This window comes from Achroia grisella, unplaced genomic scaffold, assembly GCF_030625045.1.
Source record: "Achroia grisella isolate CSIRO2021 unplaced genomic scaffold, CSIRO_AGI_Agris_v1 utg1920, whole genome shotgun sequence".
Taxonomy (NCBI): domain Eukaryota; kingdom Metazoa; phylum Arthropoda; class Insecta; order Lepidoptera; family Pyralidae; genus Achroia; species Achroia grisella.
The window spans coordinates 1,143,642-1,167,276 of record NW_026712695.1 but is presented as its reverse complement, the minus strand read 5'-3'; the positions used below and the strand labels follow the sequence as shown (position 1 = coordinate 1,167,276).

Here is a 23,635-nt window from a genome sequence, read left to right as displayed (position 1 = left end):
TTCTCGAGCAGCGTGCGAGCATGCAATGTCCAATCTCGTCAACTAGCGCAAAACTTTCTAAGTAACAATTATATTTCGCATTAATATTTCATTTGCTCCTTCAAACGCAACTGATTACTAGCTGATTTCTTTGAATTTATCTACCAAGTCTTTTTTCACTTTTTTGTTTTCAAGGAAGTTTTCATAGAATATCTAACTATAGTTAGATATTTTGGACTAACATCTTTTACTTCAAAATATCCAAATACGCATAAAAATTCAAATACGTATGTAATATCACTAATTGAACAATTAAGTACTATTACCAATCTACCTACTTATTTAATGAATACTAAGTAATTAACTAATTTGTTGTAGGTACATACCTAGTTGTACGAGATATTTTAGAAGTCAGGTCGCGTTTTTTGTTTTCACGTTAATGCGACAGGGTAAATACTTGGTAGAGTCCCCAGCAATGAATAATAATAATAACTATATATTGTAAGTAAATAATTTTGTGCCTTGTTAAAATCGCAAGTTTTTAATAATCATAGCGTCTGAGGTAATTGTACTAAGTATGTATAAAGCTTTCGGAAGGAATACCTTCCGAAAGCCTACCTACCTTCCTTCATTAATGAAAACCATATGAAATTACACAAACAACAAAAGCAAAACTCGAAAACATCGAGTTTGCTTTATATAAATGTTTGAAGTTGTTAATAACAATACTATTGAACGGTTTACATATTAATTTTTGTGACATTTTGACATAAAGTGTGACTTTCCTCCTCTATAAAATATATAAAAACTCCTACATAAAAACTTCTTTGAATATAAACAACAAACTATTCCTATTCGTTGGGAGACTTACTACGTAAATTATAGATTAGTGAAAGTTGTGAGACGTTTCGTTTTAGTTTTTAATAGCTCGAAAACTGGGTAACTTTAACAAGGAGCGTTATGCAGCCTTTCTTATTTTATTCTAGTTCAATCGACGGGCATTGACCTTGTATGTCGTTATGTAAACCAATCTGCTCCATATATTTAGGCGTTCGTAGCCTGTAGACGGAGGACATTTCTTATTGCGTTAATGTGCATCTTGTGCTTATGCATGAATGTACCTAGTCTAGCCATAAATATTGTTACGAGGAGAAATCTTTATTTTTTTATATTGCGAATAACATTTATTACTATAATGCCTATTAGTATAAACATTAATATAAAACATTAAAAACATATTTACAACCTATTCGAAATTATCTCCATTGGTTAGGCATCAATTTTTATTGATGCCTAACTAAAACTAAGAATTTCTTCACTGCCAAACTTATGGATTGCTTTAGTCACTCCAAGTTATCATGGCGTTTACAGCAAGCCATACTTCATAAAATAGACCATAGCTCATAATCCTGCGGATTAAAATCGGAACTAGACGGTGGTCATCAGCTTTGATAATGGCCGGAACGTTCATTTCCAACCAAGCTGGGTGGATCGAGCTTTATGATTTGGCACAGAGTCTTGCTCAAAAGACCATTATTGTTTATAGAACATGGTGTTGTTAAGCGGGCTTTACCACCTTCTCAAGAATGATGTCTTGATATACTTGTACCGATGTTTTGACACCTATTTTACAAAAATATGGCTCAGTCACTCCCTAGCTAACATCCCACCAAACCATCATTTAAGTGGGATAATGATCACGTCATACTCTGTTGACCTGTTCTTTTTTAAATTATCAGTTAGTATTTAGTCAGTAATAATCAGTGCATCAATTATAGGCTGCAAGACCTATGTCATCTTTTAAAATACGCGACATGGTTCTAGGAGCTATCTTCATCTGGCGAGATAAAATCTTTTGCTTTCTGACAGGATTTCTTCGAAATCTTTCCCTTCCTTTTTTTGTTAGCCATTAAAATTTTGCCAATTGCCAAAAATTGTATTTGGCTCCATACTTACGTTGTGTAATGCAATCACAGTGATTCGATTTTCTTTAATACTCCACTCTATATTAATAAAACAAAATTTTTGTATATATGAACTGAACTTGACAAAATTGTGTATATAACACTACCCGTTCATGGTCTACAGATTTCGGAGATTTCGTTAGCTTTTATTTCAGCTCTATGCATACTCCATACTGCGTGAAGACTCTATCTACCTCATTTGTCTTAAACTTTAGTTTTTAGGTGACATTCAAGCTAAAAAACAAATAGTCACATAAAATACACAACGATAATCTCGCATCATTTTGAATGCTAGAATTTATTGCTATTGTACTTCAATATTACATATCCAATTATTACAATAAACTCGTTTTGTCTAAATCAGACATAAATGACGGGTCTTCTGTTGCTGTTGTTAAATACCCACCTACAATAGTACTTGTAAGAATTAGTCGAATAATGAAATGCAGTCTATAATAACATTTGCTTTAATGTTAATTATCAAGTGAATGAATTGTTCGGGTACGTATGTCGTGCTACACGTAACGTCCTGCGTAAATGAAGTTCGGTAGAAATGCGGAACACATAACTATTTGTTCAGTCGAGTCGACATTATTGTGTAACAACCTTATTTATTGTATTAACAACAAACGTCAATCGTCAGATTTTCTTTTTTATGATGTCTTTATAATTTTATTATATATGTAAAGATAAAGAACATGAATTCGCTATAGATATACCCTGACTTCTCATTCTCTCATTGTCTATTGGTGTACCACCATCGGAAATAATTATAGTAGGCATAAAAAACACTTATCCCCTATAAAAGTCGAAAGAATCAACAAAATTTATACAGAGTCGGTGAATAATAGGAGTACCTGAAAATTTGCGTTACGTATACGATAGGCATATCTTGACTTGTATTGTTTAAGGAACCATCGCACCGCTTATCATCGACAGGGAATTCGTCCTCACACGCTGCACCGTAAGTGGTCTCGGAGTGCGAATTCAGAGGACTTCCTACCACCACGTGACACCCCTAGTGTTTCAGGCGTCCATAGGCTTTGGTAGCCGTTTACCATTAGATGGGCCGTACGCTTGTTTGCCACAATCATAGTATAAAAAAAACTAACCTGGCACAATGACATAGTGCATATATATATATATATATAGGGTATATATATATTATAGGGTACTAGTGTTACATAGATACAACACAATATAGCATGCCTAATTGGATCTGTAATTTTTTTTTGATGAATATGGATTCTGATGTAAACCGCCACCACTAAAGACCACCAAACCAATCAATAGCACACATATGTAGTTGTATATAGGATTTATACAAGTAAATACTTATAAAATTTTATGTGTATTCAATAACTATACATACCGCACGAACTAAATTATCATATAATATGTACACAAAAAATAATACAAACTAATTTTACATAAAAATGGACGCCTATAATTATTATGTTGTAAGACTTATGTACATGATCACTTGGTATACCTTAGCTGTTTTATTTGAAGTGTATGTGATTTGCATAATGTGTCTAAGTGTAAAGGTTGACTGAATTATTGTACTAAATATTAATTTTCCTATTTCTTTACAGTAATCATTTAGAAATAATGTTGGTCAACTGACACTTTTTCATTCACTCTTGTCCATGGAGCTCTTACCATTGTCCATCAATCTTTTTAGTTATTGATACGACACGACTCCGACTTTTTCTTTTCGACTTGCCGACCTGCTTGATATTGCTGTGTCTTGGTCTTCCCCTTTCTCTCTTTCCATCTACTTTTCCTTCGATTATATTATTATTAACTTCGTCGTGTCTTATCAAGTGTCCCAATATTTTCCCCCTCCTATTCTCAATAATATTTATGAGCTTTTCTTTATTATATACATATATCCTTTGATTACTCCTTAATTGCATATTTTATCTTTCCAGCTAATTTTTTCCATCCTTCTCCAATACCACACTTCAAAAGCTTCCATATTGTTCCTTTTGAGTCAATGTTCACGTCTCATAGGCTTACAAGGCTATACTTAGTGTATTCATATATATTATATTTCTAGCGTCAACCATAGGTGTTTTGTTAGTTAGGGCTCTTTATAAATAGCATATAATGCTTCCAGCACTTGTCTGAAATATTTGTAATAGAAAAAGAAAATTCCCTGAGCCATTAAAATGCCGTGAGATATGTACGTAAAACAGACGTCGACTTTGTCCATATGTGGTAAAGGAAAACTTTTTAACATTTATTTATTATGAACAAATAATGTAATGATGTGACATCCTCAAACTCAGTTCTGAAAAATATAATTGCTTTTTCGTAAAGGTGTTCTCTAAACTGAATACATTTTCACATATTACTTCGGTCGCGTTTAATTTTCATTGAGTATTATATTAAACTTTTAATTGCGTAAAGCTTGTCAGAGTTTTGATGTACTCGCGTGGGATTGAGATTGTGACACGTAGAGACCATAGCCTTGGATCAGCTGGTGACTGTTTTTTATTTATTTATAAATACGCATTTTAACATAGCCACATATTATTAAGTTAGCAGCACGCACCCAAACAAATACTCAAATAATTATTATATAATATTACAATTACAGTTACAAGCACTTAGTATTTTATTTTCAAATTAAGAATCAAATCACAGAGTAATTTATAACTATATACATTGTGATGAACATATTTATTGACGACAGTCAACACTGCAGTACTTGTATGTTTGCCAATTCCAGTAGTACCTATTAAACAATATTTCTAGCGGGTGTAACATTCAGTGAGATATTTTGATAGATACATATAGTTATTGTTTTTAGAGTTAGAAACATTACAGATAGACTTCTGGCAAATAGTTAGCACAGTGTTTGCATGTTTGTCAAATGTACATTATATTTAACCGAGGAAGGGGTCACCGTTTACTAGACGTCCTTGCAACCACTGCGTGCTTAGCCTAGTATAGTTGAGTAATATTTAGCGTTTCGGTCAGCACTTGCAAACAATGAACTCATCAACGTAGTCTGTGGAAGCAATATTAATTGTCGTCGCTTGCACACGTGTCGTTATTTGATAAGGGCTATGGGTTTCACGTTGAGCAACTACCGTCGTGTAATTGATGTTTGATTTACGACACTACGCGATGTACTATCTGCATAACTGTTTTACCTAATACTGTGCAAATCTATTATATAAAAGCTTATCTTACTAGACTTATGAGACTAGATGGCGATGCTGTCGATTGGTCTTTATTTAATTATATTTACAATTGTTAGTGGATTCCTACTTTTCTAAACCTGTTATATTTGTACATGTACAAATTTTAGTATCTAATTACTATCGTATGTGAGCATAAAGATATCCTGCTTTTTTTAATACGGTAATGAATTTTCTTGTTAATATAGACACGGTATAGGCAAATGAAATTCTGATGATATCAAAATTTTTGTTTTTATAATATCGAACTTTAGCTATGTAACAATGTCAAATTTATAAAAAATAGAGCGCTGTGCGTAGTAGCACCATGAGCGTTCAGTTTTACCTATCTAAAAGTACTTATTATATAGATATAATAGACATATTTGTATTACCGCTATTTCTTTTATAAATATGACTAAAGTAGATAAATTATATCTGTAGTTAATTAATTTATTGGAACATGTAAAAGTCGAAAAGACAGAAGAACATTATATTTATATCATGAAATTGAATTTAGAAAAATAGATTAATGTAAATATCAGTAATAATTTAATTAAACATAAAATAAAGCACTGTGCAAGAGGAGCAGCTGCAGCAGCTGTCAGTGCCTTTGTCTCCGTTGAGTACAATTAACTAGATTCGTTACCTATGTATATTTTTTTATTGATTTTAGTCGTATTTTCAGACTTTCCAGATTTAGACTTGGATAATTGATAGATCAAAAATGTAAAAAGAGTTTAATTTTCGTTCTCAAAAGTTGTATAATGCTATTGTCATTTCCTTGGAAATCTAGATTAGTGGACACAGCGGACAATCTAGATTTCCAAAAATAACGACAGAAAAGGGCAACCAATATTATCTATAATAATTAATATAATATTTACCATAGTTGTGAACCCTGTTGAACGTTTTCTAGAGACGGACCTTTTAAAACTGTGGTTGCATGAAATCTTAAAACTTTTTAACACATACTTTTTAGACGCCTTCTCAATTTTCTTTGTTGGTGTTGGCAAAGTATTTACGTAGTATGTTTTTACTGGAAACCTTATTTGCATTCATTTGTCTTAGATTGTGTTTTGTTTGATTAATAGCGTTATATTACTGCACTAAATGTAAAATGGCGGTTGGTATTACGGTAATGGAATGTATCCGCCAAATCGCAACGCCTATTTGCCCTTGAAGAGAGAACTGTGATTATAGGTACAAGTAAGTTTAGTAGTCAAGGGAGGGAAGTTTAGTAGATAAGGGGATTTATTTATAATTTACTATAACATCTGTTTACCGACTTATTATTTTATATTATCAGCACAATAGAAAAAATAAAAAATATTAAATGAAATGAACAAAAAATCCCTTTCACGGATAATCAAGGTTTTTCAATCTGTCCTGATTGTTATTCTCAGTCAATTTATTGTATTGAATATATTTTTCATTTTACAGGAAGTATTCTCTGGTGTTAATATCTTTATCTGATATCATGGAAATAAAATTTACGTTCACCAGTGGATTTATTATTGTGCACTTACTATTGGAACTTATATTTATTTCAGAGATTATTCATGAGGCGTATTCATGCAATTTATTATTCGAATTTCACGAATTTATGTATCTACGTACATATTTTAAATACCAATGTCTCGATGTAGATTGTACTTAATAGTATTCAACGTATTAATTTTTAAAAAGAAGTTATTTACTTGTATGAGAGTAATACTTGTAAATAAGAATATATTGTGAACCTGTGGCCACCCTAAACTTATTGGAAAAAAATTATTTATCCCATGAAATTAATTTCATGGAATGAAGCAATTTTTTCCAAGATAAAATAATTTAAAGTTTCATCCAACTCATGGTTACGTGATCTTTACTAATGAAATGCTGATAGAATTTTTTTTCAATTATTATACGTACTTATTTATTAGAACTACAATGTATGTAACATCCTTGGCGAAGGTTCAATCTTTCATCGGGTTTTACTTTTATATGCTGAAACGAATAGTAGCCCATTCTGTCATCTTTTTACGCCTTACATTTGAACAATACTTGACTTATTTTTCCTCATTTATACAGTTTCACTAATTTCTGCGTATTGTTTTAATGACGTAGTTTAATGTTTTAATAGTATTTTCTCTTAATAAAGATGATGTCGTTCTGTTTCCGTCTTAATTTACCTTAATGCGTAACATTACTATTTACCAGATTAAATTGAATGTACATTGCTAAATAATTGTATTCATAATTGGAATTATTGATTATTGTATATATATATATATATATATATATATATATATCTTTCTACTTATCGGAATTTTTAGTATTGGTTTATATTAGACAATGTGCATAATAAAACCTTATGCCCACTTAGAACAGTAATTTTCAGCTAGCAGAAGTTTATTACAAAAGTACAGCTCTTTTTAACGCTAGGATCTTAATGTTTATGGTAAATATAATGTTTTGTTTACACTTAAAACGTACCTATGTCTTTACTATTATGCTAATATCGTGAGAATTGCATAAAACAAGGTGAATTTAATTTGAAATTCTGTAGTGTGCCCATAAAGAGGAACGACCTTTAATCAAGGGCAAGTAAATTAGTTTCCTTTTTAATCAAATACTATATGTGAAACCCATTGTTACGTAAAATATTATGTTATTTATTGTGGCTTTGCTCGTGTGAACTCATTCTAATCTAATTCATTGTCTAATCTAATTGAAATTTTTTTAGAAAAAAACATTTATTTTAGAAAAATTAAATTAAATTAACAGCTAGTATTTTAATAAAATAGCAAGGCCCTTGATTCCTTAACCTAGGCAGGTGGGCGGCCGCCTTTAACCCACATTCTTGCTCTTAAGTACTAATAAAATCTGTGGCTTGGTAATTGCACATCGGATCAATTACATGTACATTGAGTTAACGGTCTTATAAGTGAAGATGTAAAGGGCACAATTTAATCTTACATTAATTAATATATTTATTTATTAAAAATTAACTGTTTCACCTAATTCTGTCAATCGAGCCCTAAAAGGAGAGTTCTCGATTCCAATTTTTCTTTTATGCTTCTGCTAAGCGAGATTTCAGTGACTACAGTTTTATGTCCCCCGGACAATCAGTCAGTGTCATATTTGTCAATCAAAGGCAGTTTGACAATGATATATTTTTATTTACAATTGTTATAGATATTGCAAAGAAGACCGAAAATATTTGTCTACATTAAAATTATGAGGAATAATTTGTAAATCCACTTATTTAGAGTACATGTCACAAGGCCTAGTACAAGGCCAATACTTTTAGAAACAACCACTTTAATGATTTTTTCAATAGAATTTATTTATTTATTGTTTTATAGTTTTTCTAAATAAGTTGTACGTTTTGAGTATCTTTGCAATTTAGCAAACAATATCATATATTATTATTAAATCGGTGCATAATTTTCGAAACTGTTGTGATATGTTAGTTTTTGACATCACACTAAAAATATAACGTTGTCGAGTGGAGAACTTTACTTAATAAACTCATTTGATCAGCATTCTACGTAAATGAAGTTACGATTGTCTACAAGAAGGCTTCTTAATAAAGGATATGTTACCTTGTGCACATATGTTATTGTATTAAATAGTACATATGCAATTTAAATAAATGAATACTTATATTTAAGAACAAACTGCCAATATAAGGCAGTTATTAGGTAGAATATTAAGTGTCCGTGTTAACACTAAAAGGGTCAATATCATCTTATGGTTGATTATGTTAAACTTAAATAATTTTCTGCATGCGATGCTCTTAGAGGCAAATAGTTTTAATTGCATGACTGCTGCATGTAAATTACTAAGCCTATGATCATACGTAAATAAATTATTGACAACTATTAGTATAAATAAATAGCAATCAACCTTGAAATATTCTATATATTTATAGTTACAAAATGATTATCCTAATATGTTTCTATTTTGGCATTGTAGTAGGCATTGAGATAAATGTAAGTAGATTTTTACTCCAATTTCTATTTGAGTCAAATATATGAATCTCTCATTATATAAAATTATAATTGCATCTAGTACAATACTATTAAATTTGTCAATATCCAAAAACATTGAGTATTTGGACTTAATCAGTCGTCAATCTTCTGTGGATAAGTAATCTCATGAACAGTTTCATACGTATATAAAGAGTACTGTTGTTTCAGACATCCATAGGCTACGTAAACTGTTTATAAACAACATCTATGGGCCGTATGACTGTTACCACCATCGTGATATAAAAAAGGGAATTCGGTTAACCAAGTTTACTCTCGGTAACAGTCTGTAGTCTCCAGACATACAACATAAATTTAAAAAATGTATTTGTACTAATTTGTTTATATTTTTACGATAAAATTCCTAATTTATTAAGTTTTTATACAAATATACATTGTTTTGGATATTTATGTACCTGTTTTTAATTTTATTTTTATTATTTATTATTAATATCACAAAATATGCGGGTTTCTATAATTATTATGAAAAACATTATAAATTAAAATCTTTAATTTGATAATGAAATCACTATGATAATACTTTTTTGAGCTAGCTTTCAAAATGATGTGCGTTTCATTGTTCTGGATTCAACAAATCAATGTTTAGAATATTTTGATAAATAACTGCATATTAATGTTATGTATTGGTTGTCCACACACCAAAACGGTTGACGCTGACGATTCACGTAACGGCTGGCGGCGATCAGCCAATTAATAAGACGTGTCAATTGCAGCTCACTTCTATTTTAAGAACATCGGCTAACGAACGAAACACTCACTTTCTATCAAGTTTTAATTGTTATGTGCAGTGGTACTCACACATGCAATTTTACGTGCTGCTATGTTGTTCATCATTTACATCGACCACGGTTTTGTATTTCGTATTATAAACAACAGTTCCTGATTTGTCATACGGAGGTATTAGCTTTCATAAGTGGAATTCTATTTCTCGTACATATTAAGCCATTACATATTTTAAATATTACCACTGGTTTATGATGATTGAATTTCTTTGATTGTGCAGCTCAATATGTATCATCATTCACATCCGGCGCTCCCCAACTATATTGATGTCGACGTAAATCTTAAACATCATCATCAATGCTCGTCGATCTGACGTCGAATACCATTTAACTGGGACTGACTTACTTAAACCTGCTACATCAAAAAAAAAATACATATAGAATGGATTAGTAATCCATACCATTATAATTTTGAAAAAAGTTTCAATTTGTATTTGTTTTGATAAAGTCGTTACCTTTTTACCGTCTACGTCTTTTTACCGTGTGTTTATCAATACATTTTTCTTATTTCATAAATGCATAGATTGTAACGTAACGTAATTCGTTTAGTTTTTAGCCTTTCATACAGGTTTTATAATCGAGTATAACATTCTGGTTTCATGTGTATGTTATGTCGAAGTACGGGTTTAATATGCTTTTTCATGTAGATATGGTGAACGTTTCATGCCGATATTACGTCTTTCTGCAATGACGTATGTTGGAACTAAGATGCAAGCTCAATAAAAGTCTCATTATCAATATAGTATTTGTTGAATTGGGAATAGAATATATATTTACTATAGAATACAAAATCGATTTTAATTTTGAAATATTTATAAATAAAGTCACTAGAATAGTCAAATGCATCGGTAATTAATTAAACAGGATAGACTACAATTGTGTAAGTATTTCTTGATGATTTCTAATATTTTTTTCATGTATCTTGACCTTGTTATCGCAAATAGTATTGTATATAATAATTAATTAAAAAAAATGAATAATTATAATGTATTCTTATGTATATAAAAATTGACGGTATTATATTTTACATTTTCAATAAGTTTGGGAACAGTATAAAAAGAACATAACGGTTTTTGACTATTAAGTAAATTATATGTTTCTTGTATTAATGCAAGTGTAGCTAGATGCTTTCATGTAATAATGAGTAGCAATAATTGTTGTGTTCTGGTTTGGTAGAGAACGGGGCTAACGGACAGAATAGATTCCAAACTCAATTGTACTGTAATGGAAAACATAACAGTATTAAATGAATTAATTCTGGAAATTGTAACTGTAGTAGAATAATATTTGCAAATTAAGAAAAAATAGTATTCGCTATATTACATTCAGTGCATTTTTTGTCCGCATTTTCAATAGCCTGCTGTATAATACAGAAAAGTTATTAGAAAAATATCATTACGCATCTAATTTATACTATTTCCGAAAAAAAGATTAGGCATTATAACCGACTATTACTTTATTTTACACACGCAAATACATATGTAGATTATGTTCATGTTATCATTATTCAATTAACATACTTTTTTGAATTGCTAATCTTGGAGTTTAATAGTTATGTATGATGTGCAGATACATGCATGCGCTGTCCTGCCTATTTAATGTTTTGAATATTATGAGTATGTACGGTAATAGTTACCAGAAAGAATCTTTGTACAAATATATCTTTGTGAGTATCGCCATTTCACATATTTCTGCTGGTAAGCAGCTTAATTTGTAAGAAATGTTCTGATTTGAAGGTGAGATGTGACATTGAAATAGCAGGATATAGAGGCATGAATATTTAGCCTTCCGGAATGGCAACGCGAATGTGCGTTCCCAAATGCGTCACATGACGATGACGTGAAGATCGTGATTCTTGTCATGTATACTGTTTGCCATGGTGCATTAGCTTGTTAAATCCTTTTACATAATTTTTTTACGAAACTGGAATGTAGTCTCATACAAACCTTAATATGACATTCATGAACGTATATAATCTGATTCGTTATAGAATTAAATGAACTATAATTATTTACAATTCTTTTTAATCCTAATAGGTATTAAATAACAAATAAATACTAAAATATATACATCTGTATGTTTGTTGTCTATTCCCGCCTAAACAGCTGAACGGCGGGTCCTAATCAAATTTTTTATGAAGCTAGATTGTGTCACGAGAATAGACCTGAGTTATCGTTTATCTTAAAAAAAGCAAACGGAGACGTGGTAACAACTGATATAATAATAATTCATCGTATTTATTTAATTTAATAAAATAGTTTATTATTTAATTAATAAATATATATGTATGTATTTATTTCATAAAATAATAGTATTCATCGTATTTATTTAATATTATTCAGAATATCTGATTACTGTGTTGTGTTCACGCGTATTCTTACATAGGCGCGTGTGAAATCGGGTGGAAGTAATTTATTCTACGTAAATAAACGTCATTGTGGCGTATTACACGTACTAAGGATATAGCCGAAAAGTGTACAAGTGTTAAGCAATATAATAATTCTGTGTTCACTTTTTAACTGCAACATATCGTGTTTGAATCGTGTAGCAAGCTGAGGAATTATATCCAGAAAAAATGTAATGGATGTCAAATAGTATTAGTTGGCTGTACCTGAAATATGTTGACGAGTTCAAAAAGCACTGCAAACCCTTCGCGAGTTTGCAGTGCTTTCTGAACTCGTAACTGTAATTTTACTTTAGTCTGTGGGTGTAGGTAGGGGATACTTTCCTGGGGACATGCTATCATAATTTTGATTACCTGGTACAGGAGATTCATCGGAGCGAAACGTATTAAAAATCTATTAAGGTTCATTACCATCTGTATCTATATAATATATGATAATGGTTTAGTATTATCTTCTATAGTTTGTTCTGAACCCTAAAAATATAAGGCCAATAACTAATACGTCACAGTACTAGCCGTACTTAACGTAATTGATATTATTGTTAGATTTTTATAATGCTAGTGCATTTTGTTAGTACAAACGCGAGTAACTTTGTCTGCATTTTCCTCATTTTTGCTAGTTTTTTATTTCACCTCTGCTTTTATTGGTCGTAGCGTGACATCACTCTATATAGATCGCGATAAATGGGATTTCCAACTACACTAAAAGAATTTTCAAATTCGTATCAGTAGTGCCGGAGAGTACCCCCGAACATTCATACTTAAACATTACCTCTTTATAATGTTTATAGATAGATTAAATATAATATAATGCATCAAATAGCTCAACTTGAAATTAATCAGTTTTTTTTTGTATTGTACTTGCAGATAATATGACTTATAGTCTACTGACTAAATGATCATTATTTTACCTCGCACCATTAAGTAGATACTATTGTGATTCGTTAAGTAGCTTACAATTTAGTTGAATATTGCTGTTAGTAATTGGTCATGGTTGGTTACAAAAATATTTTAATATATTTATTAGAAATGAAGGTTATTTGTAGGAAGGATGTACTTTTAATGGTTCTATGTACAGTAATAAGTAATTCGAAATCAACAGTGAATATTATAATTATTTAAATATCCTTTACTCATCTATATCAGTTTCAGCTGTAAGTTTACACAGTGTTGACATTTTCATATGAAATTATAAATAATTAATTATAAAGGCCTTCGGAACCATACATTTTTGAACTTAAAAAATAAAATAATTCTCAATTATGTATTTTGGGGGTTTACAAGACGTATAATGTGAATATTCCAGTTTATAATGAAATATATTTATTTTTTCCGGCATTCCTAAATGGTATCGTACGTGCAAATACATACGTGTATCGTGTCGGTTTTGCAACGTGTAGTTGGTCGGGCCCATCAGGTGCGGACTGCACTCGCCTGCAGTTGCATAAACCCATTGCGAAACGCGTATCGCGGTCACTGCCGCCGCCATATAGTTAAGGGCACCGCCGCACCCTTCGCCACTACGCTATACAACTACTACCACTTTGTACTTTAAATAATATTTTTTTTACACAATACACGACACGACTCTTAATAACTGTCGATGTTGCTGCTGTGCAGGGGGCAAGCCTACCGCCGGCTCTTTAGATTATTTTTTTGGTTTTATATCGACATTTCCTTTATCACATTCAATATAAACTCAAAAAATATTTTTTTGTGTCGCTAGATTTGGACTCACGGCATCTTGGATGTAAAACTAAATCACTAGGCCACTCTCTTGTAAAAAGGTTTTTAGTATACATCGGATAAAGAATAGTAATAATATGTCTGATTATTTTTTTTCGAATTTATCTACTGCCGCTGGTCACAGATAGCTTTTAGTTTCGTCGGGAGCGTGTATGGGCGTGTGCTTATGACATCAATCGCGAAATTTACGGTTACATCGATATGAAAGATAGCAGGCATTTTTGATGGTGTTTGTGATACAGATGTTTGTAATACAGACATGTGAGTGATACAGATGTCTGATTATTAGAGTTGTTTTCACGGAGTACAAAAAGGGGCCATCCGGAACGGTTTTTTTTTATTGATACTGCTCTCTTAATCTTCACACTATAATGTGTTCAAATAGTTTGCATGCATGCAACCAATGGCGCTATTCAGTGCAATGTGCAACATTTGATAACGATCTTTATACAAATTTCTTCTTTAAATCATCTTCCCTGGCCGATCCAAGTGCCCTGCAAATTATAATTTTATTAAATCTTAGGTCACATGTGCTTCGTGTTACACAAGCTCAAATCACGATCTACGATCATTATATTGTAGTCATTAGCGGTCACAATTCAATCTCGATTGACCTTATAGTTACTATAAAATGTTCATTGAAATTACAAATTTCAATTGCATGACTCATTTGTATTATATACTAGCTGTAATTCGCGGTTTTGTTAGTCTGTATTACCTATGGTATAATATAAATATCCTATGGCTTGTAAGGGTTTTCAAGGTTGTCATTTTGTGGAGAAAATCTATTTGTAGCAAATATATTTCTTTAGGTGGATTAATTAATTTTTTGATCACAAAGTTTTATTTACTGTTAATGACGAGAATAAAAGTCCAGTAAGCAAATCTGCCACCAATGTAAATGTGACAAAAAATTACATTTTAAGTAGACCGTTTTCCTTCTAATAGTATATAGTATATATGTATAATTAAATAATAAATATTTATTTAATTCAATCTTATATTGTTACAGAGAGTAACAACCTGCGGCCCGCCTTGTGGGTCATCGAGTACCAGTGCAACCGCGGGGTTGGTTCGTCGCTTGGCATCTAGTCTCCAGAGCACAAACACTGGCTCATTACCTGACTATGGCACACAGATCGTCGACCCCTATCGTTTACTTGAAGATGACCTCAACGGAATATACGAAGATATTCGAGCGGTGAGACTTTTAGGCCTAAAAATCAAGTCATTAGGATATTAATCGATTAAGATAAAATTCTGACATCAACAGCAACGTTTGAGCACAATTTTTTTCGAGTTTTACATTAGACCAGCGAATTAATTTGCGATAAATTACTTCATGATTTTACAAAGATATTAATTTTACAAAGTGTGACAGTGTATGTTATTCTAAGTAAAAATCACAGTCAAAAAATTTTTACTACGTTTTCGTAAAAAAATGCAAGACAGTGTTCAAAATAATAGTATGATATTCCTATAATAATAAATTATAATAATTCACTCGACATTTCTATATATTTCATATATATTATCGGGTATGGTAGTCTTTTAGACTTGTGAAATCAATTTTTTTTAATGAAACAAACATGGACCTCAAACGATAAATCATTTATAGTTTTCTTGAAATAAATAATTTAATATCAATGAAAGCTAATATATATTGACAATAAATTAAAATTCACTACTTTTTTAACGCATGACATATTTACTATATAAAAATGTAATTCGTTTTATGTAACAATAACATGATATAGACTTTCTATTGCAATAAATAATATCACTTTATTCTGACTTTAAGCTTTAAGGTAGTTGTGACACTTGCTCATAAACATCCTTCTAGCCTAACTTATTGTTTAGTCTACGAATATGGCATACACAATTATGTAAAAACAATAAATACATAATATTATTAAACAGGCATTAACTACACATTACATTACTGCATTACGTGTCTTTGTGTAATTTATATAGACACTAACCCACATTACTATTATTAAATTTAATTATAAATGATTAACAATTATTTACTAACCAATAATATACGTAAACAAAGCGATTCTGTTTTTAATGTAAACTAAAACATTATAGTTTATCTCTTCAGCAAACATAGGTCTTATTATGAAACCATTGACACTACGGTTATCAATAGACAGTTAGTTCATTGTCAAAATCAAAATGAAAAAATGATTGGTCGTTGTGTTCATTGAGTGGCAAGTGTGTCAAAGTCATGACGTGTTTGCACGCGGCCGGGCTTCGCTCGTGTAATTTGCACGTCGATGATAATTGCGCTTTATGTACTGCGTTACTGTTACGATTTACTTAGACTAATTATTAAGTTACTAGCTGTGTCTGTGATTTTGTCTCCATGCTCGTGATATAACGATATTTTTTATATATAAATGATAAAAATAGTATATATATAGTAGTGAATTTGTGAGATGACCCACTGTTCTATTATTTTTACATTTGACGTCAACTTGGTTACAATAATATTAAACTACGCATTATTTATATGAAGTCCTTTTATATATAATACGTATTGTTCGTCATATAAATATATATTCACGATATCTCTGTATTTGTGGCGACAGCTACTTGCTTACCTACTTTCTGTTGGAAAACTCGTACAAAACTAGGCCCCTCCGCGAGAACGGTGGTGCTAGTACATTTCTAAATGTCCGTTTCTTGGATGTAGTATTACCATATCAGCTGGAATGAAGATAGTTCTGTCACAAGACTGGTATAAATAAAACCGGTCAAGATACTAGACACACACGCTTTAGTTCCGTAACTAAGTTACAGATGTTATATTTTTTTATAAGATATTATTATAGTAATATAAAATTCCCTCATTGATTAGCTAGCTATGATATTATAAAATTTTAATATAATAACATCTGCTGGAATATTAACCAAGTGTTTTTTTAATTTATATATGTGATGTATTATTTCTTTATATTTATATAGTAATAACAAACAACTTGCCTACCTACCCAACTACCATAGCATAATAAATTTTCTTATTTTCAGTGTATTAGACTGAAAAACGCCTCTGTAATACTTAATACCTACTATATAGTAGCGACAAATTATAAGAAAACTCTATACATATATTTTTATTTATTATAGTTCTACTGTGCTAGTACAACCATAAAGGACACATGTTATATTTGATTTCAATAAATGCCTACCATAATAATGAATGGGTATTGCGATAGGTCAAGTCAAGCAGTGGAAAGTGCGCCTTGTGAAACTGCGCGAAACTTGAATGTTGGCCTTCTTTCGTGCACATTATGATTAGGTTTATTAACCCTAAGGGAATGTAAGTACATTGTCATACATTTTTATTATTCAAACATTTTCTTGATATTCTAATAGCAATCTAATAATAATTTTGCTATCTACTGTATTGTACAAATATGATGCAATATGTTCGACATTGAAATATGGTTTGTAATATATATTAGAACATGCTTTACGTATCTACGAGTTTCTGTAAGGCATAGTCCAAGAACTATGGATTTTGTAATATTTATTAATAAAGAGCTCCACAAACCAGTGCGTGGTTTTTAAATTATGAATCAATGATCAATATGCCTTCATGACTGTTACCTCAGAGGGTGTAGTCTCAGGCGTTGTTATTGTCGACATCGTGGTGAACATAAAGATTGACATGCCCATGCCCACATATTGCTCGGTATATTTGAACAGAAAGTGGAAGAGGGTGAGCCTATCGACGTCTCCCGGTTTAAGTCCATATTTACTCTTAATAATGTATTACATTAGACTAATGAAATATGACAACAAAGTGTTATAATCTTGTATATTATGATTTTTGAAACGTATGTATGAAATTGCGACTAGGAAATTGTATTACAGGATGTTTACAGAATGTAAATTTCCGCAGTTACTCTTATCTGTGCAGAAGGTCAACTTCTTTAAAGGTGACGCCGGTCAGTTTCAAGTTATTGAGACAATTATGCAAATATAACCATAATTATAAAATAATAATGATGCATTTATACTAAACATTGAATGACTTGCCAAAGTTATAATGTTACAGTAGCAAAATTACCTAAGTTCATCAGCATCACGAGACTATAGTGTGCTGGTAGCGTGTACAATTATTTAGTAACATTTTATATCTATTCTATTCCATTAATTATAATATAATAATAATAATCTCAGGACAATTCACACAGCGCCATCTAGACCCAAGTTAAGCTAGCTATAGCTTGTGAACTGATACAAATACATAGATATTTTTTTATATATACATAATATACATAGAAAACACCCAGACCGATAAAAACAATCATAATCATGAATACAAATGTTTGTGCCGTGCGAGGAATCGAACCCACGACCATTAGACGTAAAGCGGTGTGCTAGACCGCTAGACCACCGAGGTCGTCGCTTCTTTTTGAATATTATTATTCACTTATTTGTGTATTTATTTTTATATATTGCGCCAAAACTGGTCACATCATGGTTTAATTTAAGATTTTACTTGACAAAAGAATTTTTTAAGATTTAAGATCTTTTTGAATGATTTAAGATCTGCATCGTTGAATATCCTACTATCCAAAAGGTACTTTCTACGACGCCTGTATTCGTTATTAATAGTTAAAATTTGGTAACAACGATAACGTGTCTGAAAAGTATGTCGGGCTTCCTGGCTCAGGCCCGCTACCTCACCGATTCGCCCTGCTATCAATAATGCTGATTGATAATTAACTGATGATTTTGCAAGCGGAAGTATTACGTACTACAACTACTGTGTGGTCGATTAATTGTGATTTATCTAAATGTAAATAGAGAGTGATATTCCTCGCTTTGTCAGAATACTAGTACTTAAAAACCCGTTGAATTTCCACGTAATTAAGTTCTTCTGACTTTCAATAACTGAAGTAATGAAATTATGCCTTATGCAAAATATTAAACGAATTTTAATATTTATTATATTAATCGTAGGTACGTTAACTATGTTAAATTTTAAAGTTGTAAATGTTTTATAGTATCTACCTACGTATTTTGCGTTGCGATATTAAGAACGCACATTTGAATTGTTAATCAGAAGAGGGAAGTCATTAAGTTCTGGCCGACATATTGTAAGATATATACTCTATGAATAAAATGACGAATTTGTTAAATTTATGATCGAAATATGGTATATGTAAGAATGTTTATTGATATAGTAATAATAATATATACACAAAACAATGAACACATGTTAAGCACGTTATATAGTAGTTTTATTGTATTATAGATTAGGTATATTTTATATCATATATTAATTAGAAACGTTTTAATATTCAGTAAACTCTTAACTATTGAAGTCAGTTCTCAATTGAAAAAGATACTGCGTAATACGTACACAAAAATACAATAGAATTGGAAACCTTTGAGGTCGGTCAATAAACATGTATTGTATACATAGTCACAAACGTAATTATATATAAAGAGGTATTACAATTATGTGCATATAGCATCCTGCCTGTACACAATAAAATTGGTTTACGACAATAATCATAGTTTTAGTTAGATTTTGCAATTCAAATACCGAGAGTCATTGTCTACGGATGTGAGAAGATGTTTGCAACCAGCTCGTGCCAATTTTAATTCGACACTACCTTTTGTTTCATCGTCTTTGTAGGTTGGGTTAATATGTTCGAATATTCTATATAATTCCAATTAATTAAAAACATACTTCGTTTTCATTTTGGGGTAAAATATTACAGACATATTAAGAATTAGAAGAATATATTTGTAATATTTTACCTTCGCGCTTCCTAAGCTAAGCTAATAACATCATCCCATTTTAAGATCACCATCCTACGGCTAATCCTTATTTATTTATATTACAGTAATTTTGTTTTTAATATATTTAATTTTTGCATGTATACAAATGTATAGGTATATCTTACAGAAGCCTTAAAAAATAAAGACATTGCGCATAAAGCTACGATATTGTAATGGCTTTTGAAAAAATGCTTTTATACAGTTAATGAATTTATCAGAGAATAAAACTCCACATTTAATGCAATTATTAGAGAATTTTACATAACATTATTTCATAGTATTTGTTAGTTTCTTTTGTTAGTTCACTAGATTTTATATTGAGTTAAAAATATATTGTTACAAGTAGATAATTACTTCTTTAAACTTTTATTCAAAGTTGAGGAATATTAACGCGTAACTGTTTCGTAGCAACGTCTACGAAAGCGTAGCGTAACTACGTGTGATTGCCGATAGCAATGGTATTTATTTAATAAATGTTTTATAAGATTATTTCTTATTTTTGAGTCGAGGGCAAAAATCAATTTTGCCATCAGCAATATGAGAGACCCTACCCAAATAGTTTTTGATTTCGACACACGGGAAGTTTCATCGTTGATACGATACTATTAACAAATTAGTGATGTATGTCAGTAAGGTCTCTAAAAGTCAGTCGCGTTTCTAATTTATGCATTTTTCGTCTTATATAATAAAAGTAATGAGATTATAAATAATTGTATTTGCAACATTCGCCTATTTATCTTCATAGTCCGTCCAGTTATAGGCAGAATTAAAAATACATTTTACGAGTCTAGTTTTGTTTAGGTAGTTAAACCGGGAGTTTAAAAGATGTTTTGTCGATAAACATATAGGTAGATTACGTATTTGCACTGAATATAGATTACGAACTACCCACGGTCTAAGAGAATCTACACATCGAAATGTTGTTAGCTAAATATCTTTGTTCACAATATGACCTCATACGATAAAATCATAGGTTCCAGGGTCAATATTAATACATTTGAATTTATAAATATTCAATTAAATATTCTTTCTTTGTGATACAGGGAAGAATTATTATAAAACTTGCTTGAATTCTAGCAATACTCGTCTATACAGGTATTATATTTTTATAAGGAAATATACTGTAAATAAAACGGGTTTGTCTAAATTTATTAAATATTACACTAAGAGTCAATATTATGTATTGAAAAAGATTGCAGTTACGTTGTATAAAGGGAATTTTAATAACCTGTAATGTAAAAATAATAAGTAATATAATAAAACAACATTAAACTTTTAATACGAAAATAATAAGTAATTATTTTCTTTCTTACAAGACGGAAACCATATTCAATCATTTTCAATAGAAGGGTGAATATGTAAAAGAACAATTTTTTTTCAGTATTTTTATTTTACATTATCCTTATACTGGATTTAGTTATTTTTAAATTATATTATTTTCTTTATAGTATTAATTTTTATACCTCTATTTTGGTACCAACTCGACTGTAGTCTTTTTGATTGACAGGAGCTCGAGAAAAACACAAACCAGACAGAACTGAACACCATAGCTACCTACTACTTCGATGGACAGGGCAAAGCTCTAAGGCCGATGGTCGCCATACTGATGGCGAGGGCCGTTAATTATCACGTTTATGGAGAAAATAGGTAAGTACGTACATCGTTTGTAATTATTTTTACGGTTTACAGTTATATAGACGTTGTTACAAAAGGAATATTAAAAGTACCAGTATAATAACATTGTAGAAATATCACAATCTCCGATAAGAATAATTTGTTATGAATGTTTCTAAAACATCTGCATTGTCTTCTGTGAGAATGAGTATTTGATCACTATATAGTAAGGTAATATACCTAAATGTATGTCTACCTAATGTTACCTAATAGATATCATCCATATCTTGATTTTTTGTGATCACAACATTTCGGCGATTTTATAATACGTGGCTGTGGTAACGTCAGCGGTAAAGGGCGTTCACAAAATACTTATTATTAATAATTAATATAGGTAGTTTTTTCTTGGGTGATAAATTTAACCTTTTTGTTACTTTCCTTCATAGAACCCTGGCGCTGTTACCTATATTGTATCAATATTTCGGTACACATTGTCAAACTGAAAAATAATATTTTGGGATCGAGAATACTTTTGCGTTTCTTTATTTAGTATCATAATTTCTAGTTTTATTTTCTGTATTCTATAGAGTCTCTGTTAATAGAATTTATTAAAATTTTCCTACTTAAGTTTATAATTATTAGATGTGTACATCAATCACATGCATCAACAACTATGCATATGCCAACATTGAATCTAATGATTCCCTGATCTGTAAATTGTATTTTTTATGTATATATTTATGTTCAGACTATTATTAGCTGTTTGGTTCCAACTTAATATACACGTTTAGACTAGACTTCAATTAAGTACAAGGACTTAGTGCTTATATCATCACCTAAATCTCTTCCTAGTACATTAAAATGAATAATACTAATCTATGTTGTGGTTTAGTATTTTTGAAATTACATAAACAATATTTTTTTATAATTTGACGGCCTCGGTTGTCCAGCGATAGAGCACACCGCTTTATTTCCGATGGTCACCGGTTCTATTTCTTGCATGTATACATTATTGCATCTATAAATATTTAAGGACAAAAAATTTTCTGCCTTTCTTTTATTCACGTGTCTTGTCATTGACCCTCTATAAGATAAGATAAGAACAAGAAAATATTCAACCATAAGATGTTAGTGTTCTTAGGATGAGTGTTATGATAAAATAACTGTATTCAATGAATTCATTGCTCAACTATTTGTATTTGGCAATAGTTTGGGATTGCAGTCGGTCATCAGACCACACGCTCCATAGTTCAATGTCTCATTGCGACCTTGGTTGCGTTTCGTTTCATTATATCTTTATGTATTGTCACGTTTTTTTACAGGCTTTTTTGTTTAATTATCATAGCTATTACCCGTTACCATACCGTAATTCAGAAATTAGTACATATTAAACACATTCAGAATAATTTGAAGATGTATATATATATATATATATTTGTCTGTCTGTATACAAGTATATATGATTATGTAGTTAAGGTTGCCCAATAAAAAATATAGTTTAAAATAAGACTATTTAAGGAAAACACAGATGTATGTTTTCAATGTATCTCTTGTCTGTGATATTACTAAGGATAATTTAAGTGTATGCAGATTACTGTTGCTACTCCTCATAGGAATGCGTTTAGGTAAATCCAGCAATCCAGTGTCTAGTGACTTTATTTTAATAAATGAATACTTAAATCTCTATTAAATAGTAAAATCACGTATTCCCTATGATTCGTCGCAGTTTGCCCTTACACGCGAAGAATATTTAAACTATTTTGCGATTAATGCCGTAAGATAAACGAGTGTGTAGAATTATTATTAATTGACATCTTATAAAGTACGCGTAAGTATGATTTGCAGACGATTGTACGACGCGTGAGTATGATTTATAAGCAATTCAAACGGGAACCTCGTTATTGAAGATAATTAAAACAATTTACTCAGTCTTTTGACAGTATCCCGATTAACAAATCACGTGGACAAATTGAGTATTTACAAACGCAGGTCATAATTTTATTACTAAGTGTAATGTACAAAATGGAGATACTATCTAAATACCTAAAAAATATCTCAATGTTTTAAATATTAGATACGCTGAAAATTTATTATTCAATAATCAGTTTTATTA

The 23,635-nt window shown here is 30.7% G+C and overlaps 1 protein-coding gene across 1 annotated transcript in view; it reads left to right on the top strand.

Annotated features, from left to right (window-relative positions):
• LOC131841759 (all trans-polyprenyl-diphosphate synthase PDSS1) overlaps positions 1-23,635 on the top strand; it is a 52,357-nt gene that overhangs the window by 1,292 nt on the left and 27,430 nt on the right. The window contains exons 2-3 of the mRNA XM_059190081.1: positions 15,116-15,304; positions 21,416-21,555. Of these exons, the coding sequence (XP_059046064.1) occupies positions 15,116-15,304; positions 21,416-21,555 (329 nt within the window). The remainder of the gene's footprint in view (positions 1-15,115; positions 15,305-21,415; positions 21,556-23,635) is intronic.